At 38.1% G+C, this 16488-nt stretch overlaps 1 protein-coding gene across 1 annotated transcript in view; it reads left to right on the top strand.

Moving 5' to 3' along the window:
• Positions 1–15742, top strand: part of SLC39A9 (solute carrier family 39 member 9) — a 56356-nt gene extending 40614 nt beyond the window's left edge. The window contains exons 3-7 of the mRNA XM_076003914.1: positions 1913–2110; positions 6605–6673; positions 8733–8818; positions 9358–9492; positions 11726–15742. Coding sequence (XP_075860029.1) covers positions 1913–2110; positions 6605–6673; positions 8733–8818; positions 9358–9492; positions 11726–11956 — 719 coding nt within the window. The 3' untranslated portion in view covers positions 11957–15742. The remainder of the gene's footprint in view (positions 1–1912; positions 2111–6604; positions 6674–8732; positions 8819–9357; positions 9493–11725) is intronic.
• Positions 15743–16488: the final 746 nt, after the last annotated feature.

Below are 16488 nucleotides of genomic sequence, written 5' to 3'. Positions count from 1 at the left end.
AAAAGAGTGCATATTATATGATTCCATTTATATAATATTCTGAAACAGGAAAAAACACATGGTGGGGGCATATTGACTTCAGAGGAGCATAAGAGTACTTTTTTGAGATATTTTATATGTTCCATATCTTCATCTTGTTAGTAGTTACTAAAGTTTTCATGTTTGTGGAAACTCATGTCTTATTGTATATAAATAATACCTTGATAAAATTGATTTTTTTAGGGAAAAATTTAGACAATTAAAAAATAGTAAATGAAATCACTAGTAGAAAAAATTGAGATTAAAATAATCTTAGGAAACTGGTATTAAATGAGCAGCACCTAAGTGGACACATAGGTACTACAGTAATAGGGTATTGGGCAGGGGGGCTGGGGGTGGGTATATACATACATAATGAGTGAGATGTGCACCATCTGGGGGAGGGTCATGCTGGAGACTCAGACTTGTGGGGGGAGGGGACAAAGGGCATTTATTGAAACCTTAAAATCTGTACCCCCATCATATGCTGAAATAAAAAAATAAGAAGAAGAATCTTAGGGAAGGTGAAAAAGTTCTGGATATGGATGGTGGTAACAGTTGTAGAACAATGTAAATGTACTTAATGCCACTGAACCGTACACTTACAAATGGTTAAAATGGTAAATTTTATGTTATGTATATTTTACCATCTTAAAAAAATTAAAGAGCTATGAGAACAAAAAAAATTTTCAGAAAGTAGAAAAATATATAGGTTTTTATTACCTTCAGATGGCATTTGCTTTGTGTCTCTCAAAAATGACTTTTGAAAATAAGGTGGGGTCTGGCTAAGCACTGTGGCTCACGCCTATAATCCTAGCACTCTGGGAGGCCAAGGCAGGAGGATTGCTTGAGCTCAGGAGTTCAGGACCAGCCTGAGCAAGAGTGAAACCCTGTCTCTACTAAAAACAGAAAAATTAGCCAGGCGTGGTGGCACATTCCTGTAGTCCCAGCTACTTGGGAGGCTAAGGCAGGAGGATCACCTGAGCCCAGGAGTTCAAGGTTGCTATGAGCTACGCTGATGCCATGGCACTCTAGCCCAGGCAACAGAGCAAGATTGTCTCAAAAAGAAAAAAGGTAGGGTCTAAAATACCACAGCAGGCTTGTGAATTTCTTTAATTGAAGGGTGAAGTGCTTAATCTAAATATAAATGATAAATATCTAATATGTTAGCCTCTATTCATGAAATACCGCCAAGATAAGGATGTTAGCCTTCAAGCATTTATGTTTTAAGTGTCAAATATATGAATAAAAACGGAGTATCAGTTGGCCAGGTGTCATTCACTGTAATTCAGAATCTCCCAACCATGATATTTCTAGAACTGAAGTTAGACCTAAGGGTGTGCCTCTTAAACTGTTCAGCCCTTTTGGTGTCTTGTTGGTGATTGCCAGCTGATACTTTTTAAAGCTAAAAGCTTTCTACTTAGTTTGCTCTTTATTTGTAATTTTTATATCAACCTAAGTGTAAACTAGATAAATTTGATTATAATTATTTTCATTGTTACTGCTCTTCATTTACCTGTTTTCATCAGAATAAAATTTAGGGGTAGTTTCTGATGAGATTGGCATGAATTTCTCAGACAGAAAGGAGGATTTGGGGATGATGTCCCTTTGGGAATATGACTGCTATATTGCATGGTGATTTGCTTCCACTTCCCAGGTTTGAGAATAATAGGCAGTCAGAAGGTCTGCATGCCAAAAGCAGAAGACACTTGGGAATTTTTTCATCATGAACTTTAAGTTGAAGGAGTTTATGATTGGCTGGATTGCAATATAGAAAGTGGATGTCTTTACAGTAAAGTAAGTAGAGCTTGAAATACAAAAGAATAGAAGCTTCTACATGAAAACATTTTTAGGGAAAAAACATATTTTCTCTTTATGGTTTATTTTGCTCTAGGAAAACACCACCAAGCAAGTGAGACGCAGAATGTGATTGCATCGGACAAAGCAGCAGAAATCTCAGTTGTCCATGAACACGAGCACAGCCACAACCACACACAGCTGCATGCATACATCGGTGTTTCCCTTGTACTGGGCTTTGTATTCATGTTGCTGGTGGACCAGATTGGCAACTCCCATGTGCATTCTACTGACGGTGAGTGGCTCCAAGACTTTCTGGGCAGTGCAATAAACTTGCAGTTTAGAAAGTTACAAATGATTGAATAATTCATTATATACCATTGGCATTAGTGCTAAAAGTCTTGTCATCCCCAAGTTTCAGTGAACATTTTCTTCAGTGGGGGAGCTAGTGTGTTGTGACATGTGGCACAAGGAAGTGTTTATTGATTTATTACCCTGCTTGTCTTAAAGCTGTCACGTTTGTTTGAAGTGTAGGGCAGAGATTCTTAACCTATTTTTATGCTATGGGGCCCTTAGGCATTCTAAAGCCCATGGACTTTTTATTGGAATATTGTTTTTAAATGTATAAAACATAGTATGTAGAGAAATGTATAAAACAGATATGTCTTCTTTATCAGTACATTAAATAATGAGATAATGCATTTAAATCCTAAGCAAGTTAGAGTTGAATTGTATTTTTTAGGACTTCAGTATGATAGCTGTTGTTGCTTAGCTTGATTAAGAACATTAAATTGCAAGGTGGTCTTTAACAAGGTAACGTGTTGAATGTCAAGTTGAACATCCAGTTAATTTTGGGTTGTTTTGATGGTTATGAGTGTAGAAAATCCTGATTCACAAAGGTATTTTCTTACAAATGTAGTTAAACACATTTGTAGCTTGTTTTCCAAGGAAAGATTAAGCTTCTCTCCAGGACAACTAGAGTTCTCCAAGACTTTTTAAATTTAACTCTAGTCATAGAACTAAAGCATTTTTTGTTCTAAAATTAATGAATTCATCTTTTGCCAGGTCAACATCTTTGATATGGTCTATGTTAAAAAGGATTCTGATGCATGATACAACTTTGATGCCATGGTGGTGGAATAAATTTGAGAATTGTAAAACCTTTCCAGGGGTCTATAGATATCTCTTTTCAAATATGTCTACACAGAATTTTGCAGATAGGAAACAGTGGCAAGCAGCATAGGTATCTTGGTCACCCAGGGGAGAGCCCATGACTACCACTGTTTGGTGGCTGAAGGACTATTAGGTGCTGAGTTGCTTGATAGTTGCCCAGCTCCATCACATGAGCATCTGCAGACAGGAAACCTGTAACATGCAGTGTGGTGGCAGCTCTATAAGTCTTTAATTTATTAAAATAGTGATAAGTGAAAAAGATAATTTCAAGATATCTGCAACTATAAAAATCATCTGATTTATATTGGTAATAAATATAGCTAGTGCTAATATTACTTATGGTTTATTATCTACATAATTAAAGGAAATGCTAAATTTCAGATAGAAGTTAGTAAAAATAAAAATAGATTTTTTCCAAGTTAAACTCACTGACAACTCCTAAATTCTACCTGTGTTCTCCTCTGTGGATCCTAGGTTAAGAATCCTTTGTCTATAAAAGAGTCTGTAAAACAGCAGGTAAAAGGCATGAACAGATAATTCGCAAAAAGATATTAAAATTGCCCTTAAACATATAGGTACTCATATATTGCAGGTCAGAATGCAAAATGGTACAGCACCTGTGGGGAGGAGTTGGCAGTATCTAACAAAACTATATATGTATTTACCCTTTGACCCCAAAATCTGACTTCTAGGAATCTACTCTGCTGATACAGCTCCAATATGAAAATACATATGTACAAGGTTACTCAATGCAACATTATTTACTACTGTAAAATATTGGAAAATACTTAAATGTCCAGTCATGGAGATTGGTCACATGAACTACGGGGGTGTACAGATAATGGAGTATTGTGTAGCCATAAAAAAGAATAAAGAATCAGGTATCTGTGAACTGATAGGGAGAGATTTACAGGACATATTGTTAAATGGAAAGAAAAGCAAAAATATAAATGAGCATCTGCCATATACTATGCTTTGTGTAAAAAAGAAGGGGAAATAAGAAAACGTACATATACAGTTGACCCTTGAACAACATGGGTTTGAACCACACAGGTCCACTCATATGTGGATTTTTGTCAATAAAAGTTACAGAGCATACCTGTCTCTCCTGCCGCCTTTTACTTCCTTCACATCTTCCTGTGTGCCACCCCGAGATAGCAAGACCAACTCCTTTTCTTTTTTTTTTTTTTTTTTTTTTACCAACTCCTTTTCTGCCTGTTCCCTCAGCCTGCTCTATGTGAAGACTGCAAGGGTGAAGACCTTTATGATGATCCATGTGCTCTTAATAGGAAATGTATTTTCTCTTCTGAATGATTCTCTTAATAACATTTTCTTTTCTCTAGCTTATTTTATTGTAAGAATATATAACATATGAAATATGTGTTAATCAACATTACCAGTAAGACTTCTGGTCAACAGTAGGCTATTAGTAGTTAAGTTTTGGGGAAATCAAAAGTTATCTGTGGATTTTCGACCATGCAGGGGGTCAGCGTATTGTTCAGTGGTCAACTTGTCTTTCCAAAGACTTGTCTTTCCAAAAAGCAACACAGAAAGGATCGACTAGAAAACGAAAACACTGATTATCTATACAAGGTGTGGTGGAGGGTTGAGAGGGCAGAAGGGTTTTAGGAGCACATTGATGCTTCCCTACATGTCTTTTTCATATAGTTTTGACCTTTGGAAACATGTTAATATTCTGCATATTCAGAAATAGAATGAAATCAATAAGAATGAGGGAGCTATCTGAAACAGATGAGCTGTATTTCAAATGAATAACATAATCACACGGAAGGACGTTTAAAAAAAAAACCTGAATTCAAGTAAATTCTGAATGCATTTGACGATATACCTTTAGTCCTGGGTAGAGTTAGGGAAGAACCATAAATAAATAATTGAAGTCTTTCTTTTTTGTTTTTGCTTTTTGTAATGGTATGGGCAAAGCAATTCTGAAACTGTTTTAAATGTATTATAGGACTAAATAAATGAGTAAATGTGATGGTGGAGGCAGGGTTCTCAGTGTGGAAGAAGGAATCCACATTTGTGTTGAAGGGCAGTCTTTTCCTATAGATATACAAAAACTATGCTTTAATTTTAAAGCCCCTAATTTTTATTTAAGATGCTACTTATAACTTGGGCACAAGGCTATGTAAGTGTAAAGAAAGGCCAAAGCAAACTTATCATACAGTGCTATATGACTGTTCTTCCCAATTTGCAGTGATACTGAAATATTTATTGTCTCAGAGTGACTAGAGTGTTTAGCTTCGTTTTCTTGCTGTGTTTTAATAGGAAAATAAAGTTGAATGGTAAAAAGTAACATGTTACTGTACTTGTATACTTTTTGGCACTTCAAGAAGATTAAATCCCTGGCAATTTATATGACTAATGTTCATCTGTCATGTCATCTGACATTTTGATGTTCCCGTCTTTTAATTTTATTTGCTTGTACATTTCCTATAATAACAGTAACATCTTCATGTGATACAGATAAACACTAACTTTTTTTCACCCTCCAACTGGGATTTATTAAGCAACTATTCGGTGCTCAGTGCTGTCACATTCTATACAACGTGTTAAAAAGAAAGAGAAAGTAGTCAAACATTTAATAGTTTATTGTTTATAGTCAATCTGGGGGTATAAGGCACCTAATACCCCCTATGTAAACGGCTTCCTATGTTTGAGGTGGAAATGTAGAAGGGCCTTTGAAGTAGCATGTGGAGACTGCCTGCATAAAGCATGAGGGCTAGGCACGGGGAGAGTTGTTTTGAGCTGGAATTCATTTTTTATTTTTTTCTTGAGGGAGGAGGTATTTCTAGAATTAGACTTTGAACTATGTCTAGGTTTTGGCTTGATGAGTTGAGAAGTTCAGTATGTGCCAAGAATTAGGAGTGCAGAAATTTGGGGAAAGGAGAATGAGAGTGCTTTATTTGAGGGTGTTTAAAAAACCTAACTGGATTGGATAGGGAAAAATAAAGTTGAACCATTGATAAAAGGCTTAAGAACCTACCTAAACCAGCAGTTCAGACTGAATTTGAAAAGGAGCAGATTTTTAACTGTTAACTGACACATCAGAAGGGTGGTGTTTTCAAAAGATGGATCTGACATGGATGTGTAAGATGAATTAGGTTAGGGGAAAATGAGAGTAAGGAAAAACCAGTGGGAGCCTATTGCTACCTTAAGTTTGAGTTGATGAAAATTTAGGTTAGGGTAGTGGCAAAAAATGGAGAAAGGCAAATGTGACAGATGTTAGAATGAAGATCAAATTGCAGGTGGCTGGGGAAGAGGAAGAGGTAGACAATGACAGTTACATTGGTCTGGAAAGAAGTGATCAGAAGCCATGGAGTACTTTCTATGCAGTGGTGGAGGGAGGCAGTGGGAGTTGCACATTGCAGGAATTTGCCTTGTTAAGGGAAAGCTGATTCAAATGAAGAGTTATCTCCTACACACCTCTTTAGGACAGGGGAAACTCCTAAAAGTTTGAGGTAGTGAGGAAACACTGTAGTGAGAAAAATAACAATCTCCTTTAAGAGCTTTCAAAAAATTCTTTTACCTCCAGATCAGTGTTTGAACAGTTTCTGTCTCACATTACTTAATGTTATCTTTTTCATTTTAACTTCAGATCCAGAAGCAGCAAGGCCTACCAGTTCCAAAATCACCACCACACTGGGTCTGGTCGTCCATGCTGCAGGTAGGGTTGGATTGCAGCGCAACCTCTTCAATGTCTGTCACACAGTGGAAGGCTTAGTGTTTATATTACAAGGACCATCTCCATTGAATGCTCTTAGACTGCCCTTTGAGAAAAGTGTTGCTTAATAAAGTCCTCCAACACAAGCACAAGCCCTGGTGTACTCAGTGTCGGGTTTGCAAGCTGAGAATGGTTTCTATATTTTTTAATGGTTAAAAAAAAAAGAGGCAGGCCGGGCGCAGTGGCTCACGCCTGTAATCCTAGCTCTCTGGGAGGCCGAGGCGGATGGATCGTTTGAGCTCAGGAGTTCGAAACCAGCCTGAGCAAGAGCAAGACCCCGTCTCTACTATAAATAGAAAGATTAATTAGCCAACTAATACATATAGAAAATAAATTAGCCGGGCATGGTGGCGCATGCCTGTAGTCCCAGCTCCTCGGGAGGCTGAGGCAGCAGGATTGCTTGAGCTGAGGAGATTGAGGTTGCTGTGAGCTAGGCTGACGCCACAGCACTCACTCTAGCCTGGGCAACAAAGTGAGACTCTGTCTCAAAAAAAAAAAAAAAAAAGAGGCCAGGCATGGTGGCTCATGCCTATAATCCCAGCACTTTGGGAGGCTGAGGCAGGAGGATTGCTTGAGCCCAGGAGTTTGAGGTTGCAGTGAGCTATGATGATGCTACTGCACTCCAGCCTGGTCGACAGAGTGAGACCCTGTCTCAAAAAAAGAAAAAAGAATATTTTATATTGGCCGGGCGCGGTGGCTCACGCCTGTAATCCTAGCTCTCTGGGAGGCCGAGGCGGGCGGATTGCTCAAGGTCAGGAGTTCAAAACCAGCCTGAGCAAGAGCGAGACCCCGTCTCTACTATAAATAGAAAGAAATTAATTGGCCAACTAATATATATACAAAAAATTAGCCGGGCATGGTGGCGCATGCCTGTAGTCCCAGCTACTCAGGAGGCTGAGGCAGGAGGATTGCTTGAGCCAGGAGTTTGAGGTTGCTGTGAGCCAGGCTGACGCCACGGCACTCACTCTAGCCTGGGCAACAAAGCGAGACTCTGTCTCAAAAAAAAAAAAAAATAAATAAATAAATAAATAAATAAATAAATAAATAAATAAATAAATAAAAGAATATTTTATAGCACATGAAAATACTTAATCAAATTAATGAAGTTTTATTGGAACACAACTATGCCGACATGTTTATGTATTACCCATGTTTATGTATTATCTGTGGCTGCTTTTGTGCAACAGTGGTATAATTGAGTAGTTAGTTGTACGAGACCAATAATAACCCACAAAGCCTAAAAGATTTACCATCTGACCCTTTAAGAAAAAGTTTGCTGACCTCTGCCCTAGAATCTCATCTGGAAAAGAGCTTTGGCACTTTTGTCCTGGATAATCTTAGTGCCTAGTTCATACCCAGAGTACCAGTTTAAGCAGAGGAGGTATGTCGTACAATGCAGGAGTCTCAGCATTGCTCATGGGGCACACCTTAGAATCATAACTTAAATGTAGTCCCAGTAGTAGGATTCTGTCAGTGACAGACAAAGGCATGTGAAAGGTGGCATGCTATTATCTGATCCATTCTAGCATAACATGCGTTTCTAACAAAATGCATCCATTTAAACAATGTTTACCCATTACAAATTAATAATCTGTGGTTGAGTCCTAGTATCTACTTTGTTTCTTTATCTGTAAGTTGAAAAGATGCATCCTTTGAAATTCTTTGGTATTTCTGTTGTTACAAATTGATTAATCAATGGATTTTTGAGATTGTACTTTTTCCAATAACAACAACAAAAATAGCTAACAAATTAAATACTCAGAGCCAGGTGCTAAGCTCTTTTACCTAGGTTATCTCATTTAATCCTCATGAAAACCCTAAAAATATATATACTTTGTTGAACCTGTTTTAAAGGTGAGAAGGCTGAAGTTCAGAAAGTTTATAACCATCCCAGAGTTAAATCCAGCGCTACCGACTGGAAAGCCCACATGCTCAATGACTGCACTGTTATTGTTGTTGTCGTCATTTACAGTATTTTATGTTTCACTTTTTCCTAATTTAGCTGATGGTGTTGCTTTGGGAGCAGCAGCTTCTACTTCACAGACTAGTGTCCAGTTAATTGTGTTTGTGGCAATAATGCTACATAAGGTAAGCAAAGTTTTGGTGTAAGGCTTGATGTTGGATAAGTTCATCATTAAAATCTTTCTTGGTCGTCCTTAATGTTTTTCTAGAACAGAAAGATTTTTTTAGTTTCCTATTTGCTTTTCATTTTGTAGAATTGGATAAATCTCTTCTAAGCTATTTTTTGTTACATTTTTCTTAAACTTTTACTTGAGAGTTTTATTGTGGTTATATATACAAACTATTAAATTCTCTTCAGATTTCTACATTTCATAGTAATTTTTGTTCAAAGGTATTTTTTTTCTTGACTGTTTTTCTTTTCTGCTATCCAAGAAACACACAGAATAGAATAATATAGAATAATAATATTATAATAGAATAATTATAATAATAATAGAATAATCTTTTCTTAGCTTGGAACATTAATTTCTAAAAGGCAGAGCTCAGTCTCTGTACTGTGTCTGGTTTTTTGGTACGAGAAATCATAGTCAAATGACATGAACTTCTTGAGGCAGAAGAAATCCATTCTTCTAGAGTAATAATACAGGATAATTTTTAATTTCCAGGCACCAGCTGCGTTTGGGCTGGTTTCCTTCTTAATGCATGCTGGCCTAGAGCGGAATCGAATCAGAAAGCACTTGCTGGTCTTTGCACTGGCAGCACCAGTTATGTCCATGGTGACATACTTAGGACTAAGTAAGGTAAGCTGACCCGTTCCTAGCTTATCTAGACAACTATCTGGTTCTTTTGTGATCTCTTAGAATTTATGGTCTCTTATGTTGAATTTTTCAACTAAATTACCCTCTCAAACTAAAGATTAAATTAGGAGTAAAAATCTATACACTGTAAATATCTAATTCCAAGTTGTCCACTTCATAAATTTAGCCTTTCCTTATTTAATTTGAAAACTTCTTCCCTATAAGTTCCAAGAATATTTTCACAAATATCTGCTAGCCCTTCAATGTTTAAAATAACTTAAACTTAACCAGGCATGATAATTTTATTTGACAGATATGCAGCAAGTCATACCCATCCATATTTAATAAAACATGAGTGACAAGCCATGTGGCAGCTTTTATTTAATGGGGGCTGAGCAGAGATTGCTATATTTGCTAAGACTGGGATTCTTCTACTACCAGCTCTCATATCACCAAATATTAAATATCCAGTTCCTTATCATTGTACTGAATGTAGCTTTAGGCCTAAAGTGACACATGTCATTTGTTAGCTCAGAGTCTGGGCACTCTTCCATTTCCGAGCTGGACCTTTCCATGCCTTACAGTTCTGTCTGTCGGTGCTGCAGCTTTTGGCACCGACTCTCCCCCATTTTACCTAAACATCAACTGGCAAGCAACTGGAGGGAAATCTTAGCACCACACTGATTCAGAGCTAATTCATGGGAACTGCTTTTCCCCATGTCCTCTTTAAAGGTCATTGATTCTTCTGAGTGCCCATTGAATTAGTATTTGATATAGTAAAATCTATATTAATAGGAATATATGAAAAATGAGATGGTTTAAGGTTAAGTTCCTATTAATCAAGAATTTGCAATCTCTTAGCTAACAATGTGTTATAAAACTCCTTTCCATTCACTTGAAGAGCCTTATCTTCTTTCAGTAAACAATATGTAGTTTCTTATCACTTCATTAATCAATAAAAGGTTTTAGAACTTTTGGCAGAAGGTATTGATAATTCTGGAGGCATGGAGTTACTTGCTGCATCTATGTCATGTTCTTTTCTTAAAATTTTAATTTATTATCTTAGTCCATAGATCCACTTTTTTAGTAGAAAGGGTTGAAATTAGTTTTATAAAGATTAGCTTGTGGCCGGGCGCGGTGGCTCACGCCTGTAATCCTAGCTCTCTGGGAGGCCGAGGCGGGCAGATTGCTCGAGGTCAGGAGTTCGAAACCAGCCTGAGCAAGAGCGAGACCCTGTCTCTACTATAAATAGAAAGAAATTAATTGGCCAACTAATACATACAAAAAATTAGCCGGGCATGGTGGTGAATGCCTGTAGTCCCAGCTACTTGGGAGGCTGAGGCAGGAGGATCCCTTGAGCCCAGGAGTTTGAGGTTGCTGTGAGCTAGGCTAACGCCACGGCACTCACTCTAGCCTGGGCAAAGCGAGACTCTGTCTCAAAAAAAAAAAAAAAAAAAAAAAAGAAGATTAGCTTGTGAGATACTTCTAAGCTCTGTGAGGACAGCGACTGCATCTTGATTACCACTATATCAAGAGCACGTAGAGCCTGGTGCATAGGTGATGCCTGTTAAATGTTTGTAGATCAAATGAATTAATGTCTGAACTTGAATATCTCCATGAATATGTTGTTGATTCCATCTCAAAAATAATACAGGCCAAACCTGCTCAACAAGCACTTGGAGTTCATTTTAAAAAGGACTTATGAGCCAGGTGCAGTGGCGTGTGCTTGTAGTCCCAACTGCTCGGGAGGCTAAAGCAGGAGGATCGCTCGAGGCCAGTAATTTAAGACCAGTCTGGGCAACATAGTGAGACCTTGTGGTGAATATAGTTAATAATAGTGCTTGTACATTTCAAAATTGTTAAGAGAGTAAATTTCAAATGTTCCCACCACAGAAAAATAAGTATTTGAGGTGATATGTTAATTAGCTTGATTTAATTCTACATTGTATTAGTGAGTCATAATAACATCACTTTGTGCCTTATAAATATATATGATTATAAATTTTCAGTTTATAATACTTTTAAAAAAAAAAAGAAATTGTGTACATCACTGATATTCTTAAATACTTATTTGGAAGCTTCCTCTAAGTAACTTAAAATTGCTCTGATCTCAAGATGTCTCCAGTGTCCCAGACGGCACCAGTTGTGAAATAGTGAGCGTCTTTTCACTGGGACGTCTTCCTGACCCTGAATTTTACTTTGACTTAATTTTTCCCTTCTCTCTTTTAATTCACAGAGCAGTAAAGAAGCTCTCTCAGAGGTTAATGCCACTGGAGTGGCCATGCTCTTCTCTGCCGGGACATTTCTTTATGTTGCCACAGTACATGTCCTCCCCGAGGTGGGCGGAATGGGGCACAGCCACAAGCCTGACACAAGTGGAGGGAGAGGCCTCAGCCGCCTGGAGGTGGCAGCTCTGGTTCTGGGTTGCCTCATCCCACTCATCCTGTCAGTAGGACACCAGCATTAAATGTTCAGGTTCCAGCCTCAGTCCGCGGCGGTTTGCCATCCAGTGAGGACAGCCGGCACATGACAGCTCCTCACTTCTCAGTCTCTTGTCTCACCTTGCCCATCTCCACCTGTATTTCTAGATTCCGGAGGGGGGTGAGATAAAAACCTGGAGCAATGGAAAAGCTTTTAGAATAGGCACAACACATTGCGATTAGCTATAGACATTCCGTTGTGTTGTCTTTTAAAGGGCCCTTGGCATTTTGAGTTTTGATGCTTCTCTTAACCCTATTCTCAGGGAAGATGGAATTCGGTTTTAAAGAAAAGTGGAGAACTTCATACTCACAATGAAATAGTAATTATGGAAATACAGTGTTCTGTAATTAAGCTAAATCTCTTCTCATTTTAGAGGCTCTGCTACTTTATCCATTGATTTTTAACATGGTTCTCACCATGTAAGACTGGTGCTTTAGCATCTGTGCCACATGCCTTGATAGAAGGTCATAGCACCCACTCTCTTAGATGCTAAAGGTGATTGCAGTTAATTTGGGATTAGAGTTGGGAGAATGATGGCAAGACACATTGAAAACTAACCTTATACTGGAAAGAGAGAGCCATCGAAAAGGGATGTCTAGAGAGACTTAAACAGCTCCTTTTGCACATGCCTGTCTGTATACAGAATGTAGTTCCATCAAATGGAGCAACAGAGGTGGAACTAGCTTCTAAAGAGGTGACTAGTATTTTGTAGCATTTCTTTTCAAGTTCTCCTTTGTGGAATACCTGCCTCCAGCACATTCTTATAGAGGAGCCCGTTCTAATAGGTTCAAGCCTAGGCTTTCCTTTAAGAACAGATCACAAAAAGTATCTTTGGAAATTAAGGGATGTTAGATTTTAAGTGAATTTGGATAGTTATTGACATCTTTGTAGTAACCTTACTACCAGAATTTGTGTTGTATTTTTTTTTTTTAAGCATTTCTCTTAGCAGATCAGCCTCTGGCTAAATACTTGGTCAGTTTAGAGAGTGTTGTATCTGCTCACATAACCACCTATAGCAGTGAAGAAAGTCAAGATGGATCATAAGTGGGAAGCATTTGCCTATTGATTTAAAGCTTATTGAAATCATGTTGCTTGTCTCTTCATCTTTTCCATGCTTTTCTCCTAACTTTTCCCTCCAGCCCCTCTTTCCTACAATTTGCTGCTTATTGCTGGTATTAATATTTGTGTGAGATGAATTCTCATCAGGACAACCACTTGAACTGTGATGATGAAGATAATGATGTCTTTATTCTTTATCCCCTTCAAAGAAATTAACTTTGTGTCAAACGCAGCTTTGTCAGGCCCTTAAAATGTCACCTCCTCATGTGTGAATTGACACAATCACTAAAATTCTGGTAAGTTAAACAAATGAAATAGCAAAAGTGTTTAACAAATGAGGGTAATTGTTCCTTATTTGCCAAAATCTATGTAGACCCTGTTTTGTTAGATAAGTGTATAATATTGTATTATTAATTTATTTTGATTTTCTGTACCATTTCAAAACACATTACATTAAGGGGGAACTAAGACTAGTTTCTTCAGGGCAGTGGATTTAGTAGTTTGTAAAAACATTTTATATGCTGCATAGCCCAGCATGACTATGATTTCTTTATTTCTTCTTAAATTTGTCACTGGGTCAGCAGCTGTGGATATAGAACTTAATGAGCCCTCTGCTGGCTGCAGTGTAGAAAGTAGCATAAATAGGTTGTGGTTTTGTATAGTCGGTGGCAACCATTGCATACGATTTAAAACCAAGAAAACATACAATATGGAAAGTTTAAGTGACTTTCCTGATTATAACAGCTGACTTATGAGAGACTTGAGACTTGGGAGTTTCATGTGGTCCTTCAAAATTATATGGTTGCCTAAATTCACTCTGGAAACTGACATCAAATAGATAGCAGATTGTCTGGTTTGGTTAGTAGTGCTTTCTATCATATTGTTGTACGCAGTGGTCAGAAATTTGTTCTGCTGGCCAAAGCCTCTTTCAGCAGTGCCTTGCCATCATGCTTAAAAGTTTGGCTAAAATATCTTGCTGGATAGGGCCTTGAACTCTGCTGGCAAGGATTGAACCATTCCAACTTCCAAATTTGCCTTCCCCTCTGAACCTCACTATTAACAGGCAAACCTTTCAAGGCTCTATCAGCTCTCAGAAGCTATGGGCTTTCCTATATTTTAAAGCTGCTGCCTCAGGAACTACTCATTTCCCTCCTGGTCAGCAGGCAAAAATAGCCATACTAATCTCATAGGGCTCAAATGCATCTTCAGGCAGCAGGTAACCAAGCAGCGTGGCAGAGGCCTCCTTCACTGGAGGAAGAGCTTGCTCACATGGTGGGCATTGTCCCAGGAGAGGCCATATTCATGTTCACTTTTTGGCACATTTCATTTCATTTTCCTCTTGTTTAAAACTGCCTCTTTAGATGTGGATGCCTTAATGCTCTAACACATTTGAAAACTTTGGCAATACTTAAGTTGCTGCCATGATAACATATGGAATTATTGGCTACCAAAGAGATGCAATTGATGATGAAAAGCATGGTCTTTCCTTCCACATAACCAAAGTTAATCTTAATTTCAATTTGACTCCTTTCCTTGATGTAGGGGTAGACTTTCTTCAGATACCAAGTGCTCTCTTAAATGGCAGATTAAGTTGAAAAACACTACTGATCCATTTCCTTTCACTTATTCTCCAGCCAATTGCTTATCAGTTCTCATTTCATCAAAACAGGGATGTTCCAGGTTTCATTCGGTTTTCCTGTGCATGCTGTTGCCAAATTTCTTGTTTTTAGGCAAAGGTTCTGCACTGGAACATAGAGAGTTGGAAACGTTACTACCTATAGAGGCTATGTGTTCTGTTTCCCCCTCCTTTCATCTTTTAGTTTCCCAATTCAAAACAGCCCAGTCAGCCCTGTTTTGGTATTTTGAGTCATTAGGAAAAAGAAAGGGTGTGGCTGTTTCGAGTTGTCCTTTCAATGTAGAAAGGAGAAAATGCGATGGTGGGGTTTTTTTTACCAGCCTACTTCTAAGTGTCACTGCCTGGTTTTTCTCTTTTTCAAGAATTAGAACTAGGAGGACACACCAGCATTGGAGTTTATTAAGCCCCTGAAACACATGGTAGCTAGGTACTGAACACGGGAACAGTATGTCAACAGCACAAACCCCCAAAGAATGCTTCTGCCTTTTGGGCCCCTGAGCACCTTGGGAGATTGAGAATAATGACCAGATTCATCCAAACCTGCTGAAGTGCTAGGTGAAAACCCTCTGTAGTTGTTCTGCTGGGGAATGAACCTTCCTTGCATTAGAAAATATGTGCTCAATACAGAATGGTCCACATCATCTATAGAACACTGTTGGAGATGCTGTGAAATTAAAACCAATGATGTAGCCTCTTTGTATCTAAGACGTCTAGATTCACCTCAAGAGACCTGAAAGAAATTTGTGACTTGTGGGAAAGAACTAGACAACCATTAGGAATTACCTGGATATGCTCAGCTTGACACAATTGCTAAACACAAGGAGATTGGCTTTGGTCTTTTTTCTGGTGGCATCTTCCAGCAAATTGGAAGTCTCGTGGGATAATGCTGCAGTTCCCCTGGTTCAGTTGCTGGAACAGTGGTTTTAAATGTCCATTTTCCTGGACCCTTTGTAAACACAAAATCATTCCATGGATGGCTGCCTTATAATTTTGTCTCTTTCCTCTTTAATTGTGAATGGTTTAAAAAAAAATGCTGTTTTCTGATTTGTTTTATGATATTAAATTTTTATTAGTGCATACCTTGTGTGAGTGGCTCATTACTTTTTTCTGTTGGCAGTTTTTCTGTCTGTCAACCAGACTTGACCCACAGTTGAACATCAAAAAAGGGAATGAAAAGCTATGAAGGGCAGTATACAGATGAACCTACGGTAGGCACATCCTTAAGGGAAGGGAAAGAGAAAGGAAAGAGGGGAAATTGAGGACTCATAGACCATCTACCTCAAAAGACACGAAGTCATGGATAATTTTTTTGCCATGCTGTTCTTGGTAACAAATATTTGTGAAGGTAGTTCTCTCAGAAAAGAGAAGTAGGCAACAGATCTCAATCACACTGGATTTATTTCAGAGGGCAGAGTCATTATGTGAATATGTAGATGCTATGAACAACTGACCCTGGAAGTAGAGATTACATAGAAATGCAACTTGTGAATTTGATAAATGTTTTCTCCTTCTGAGAACTTTAGTGCTGGAGCTCATTTTTAACTATATATAGCAGTGTATCATTGAAGCGTATAATTTTTATGTGTAGTCATTAGATTCATTAATTATTACTGGGTCCACTTTGTGCTAGTTCTTTGTGTTATCACATGTGCTACAGCTGGTTACAGAAATTGTGCCCAGAATGTTACACTTCCTGAAAACCTCTCATGAAGAAGAAAACAAGCAAAGAGGACGTGGTGTTTATGATTCCTTCCATCTGTACAGAAGCCTTCAGGTGAAGTGCTACATCTCTCCTCTGCCTTGAGCAGTGGACTTTGAAATCT

Source organism: Microcebus murinus, chromosome 6 (assembly GCF_040939455.1).
Source record: "Microcebus murinus isolate Inina chromosome 6, M.murinus_Inina_mat1.0, whole genome shotgun sequence".
NCBI classification, from domain to species: Eukaryota; Metazoa; Chordata; class Mammalia; order Primates; family Cheirogaleidae; genus Microcebus; species Microcebus murinus.
The sequence above is the reverse complement of the archived record's forward strand: the minus strand, read 5'-3'. Positions and strand labels throughout refer to the sequence as shown.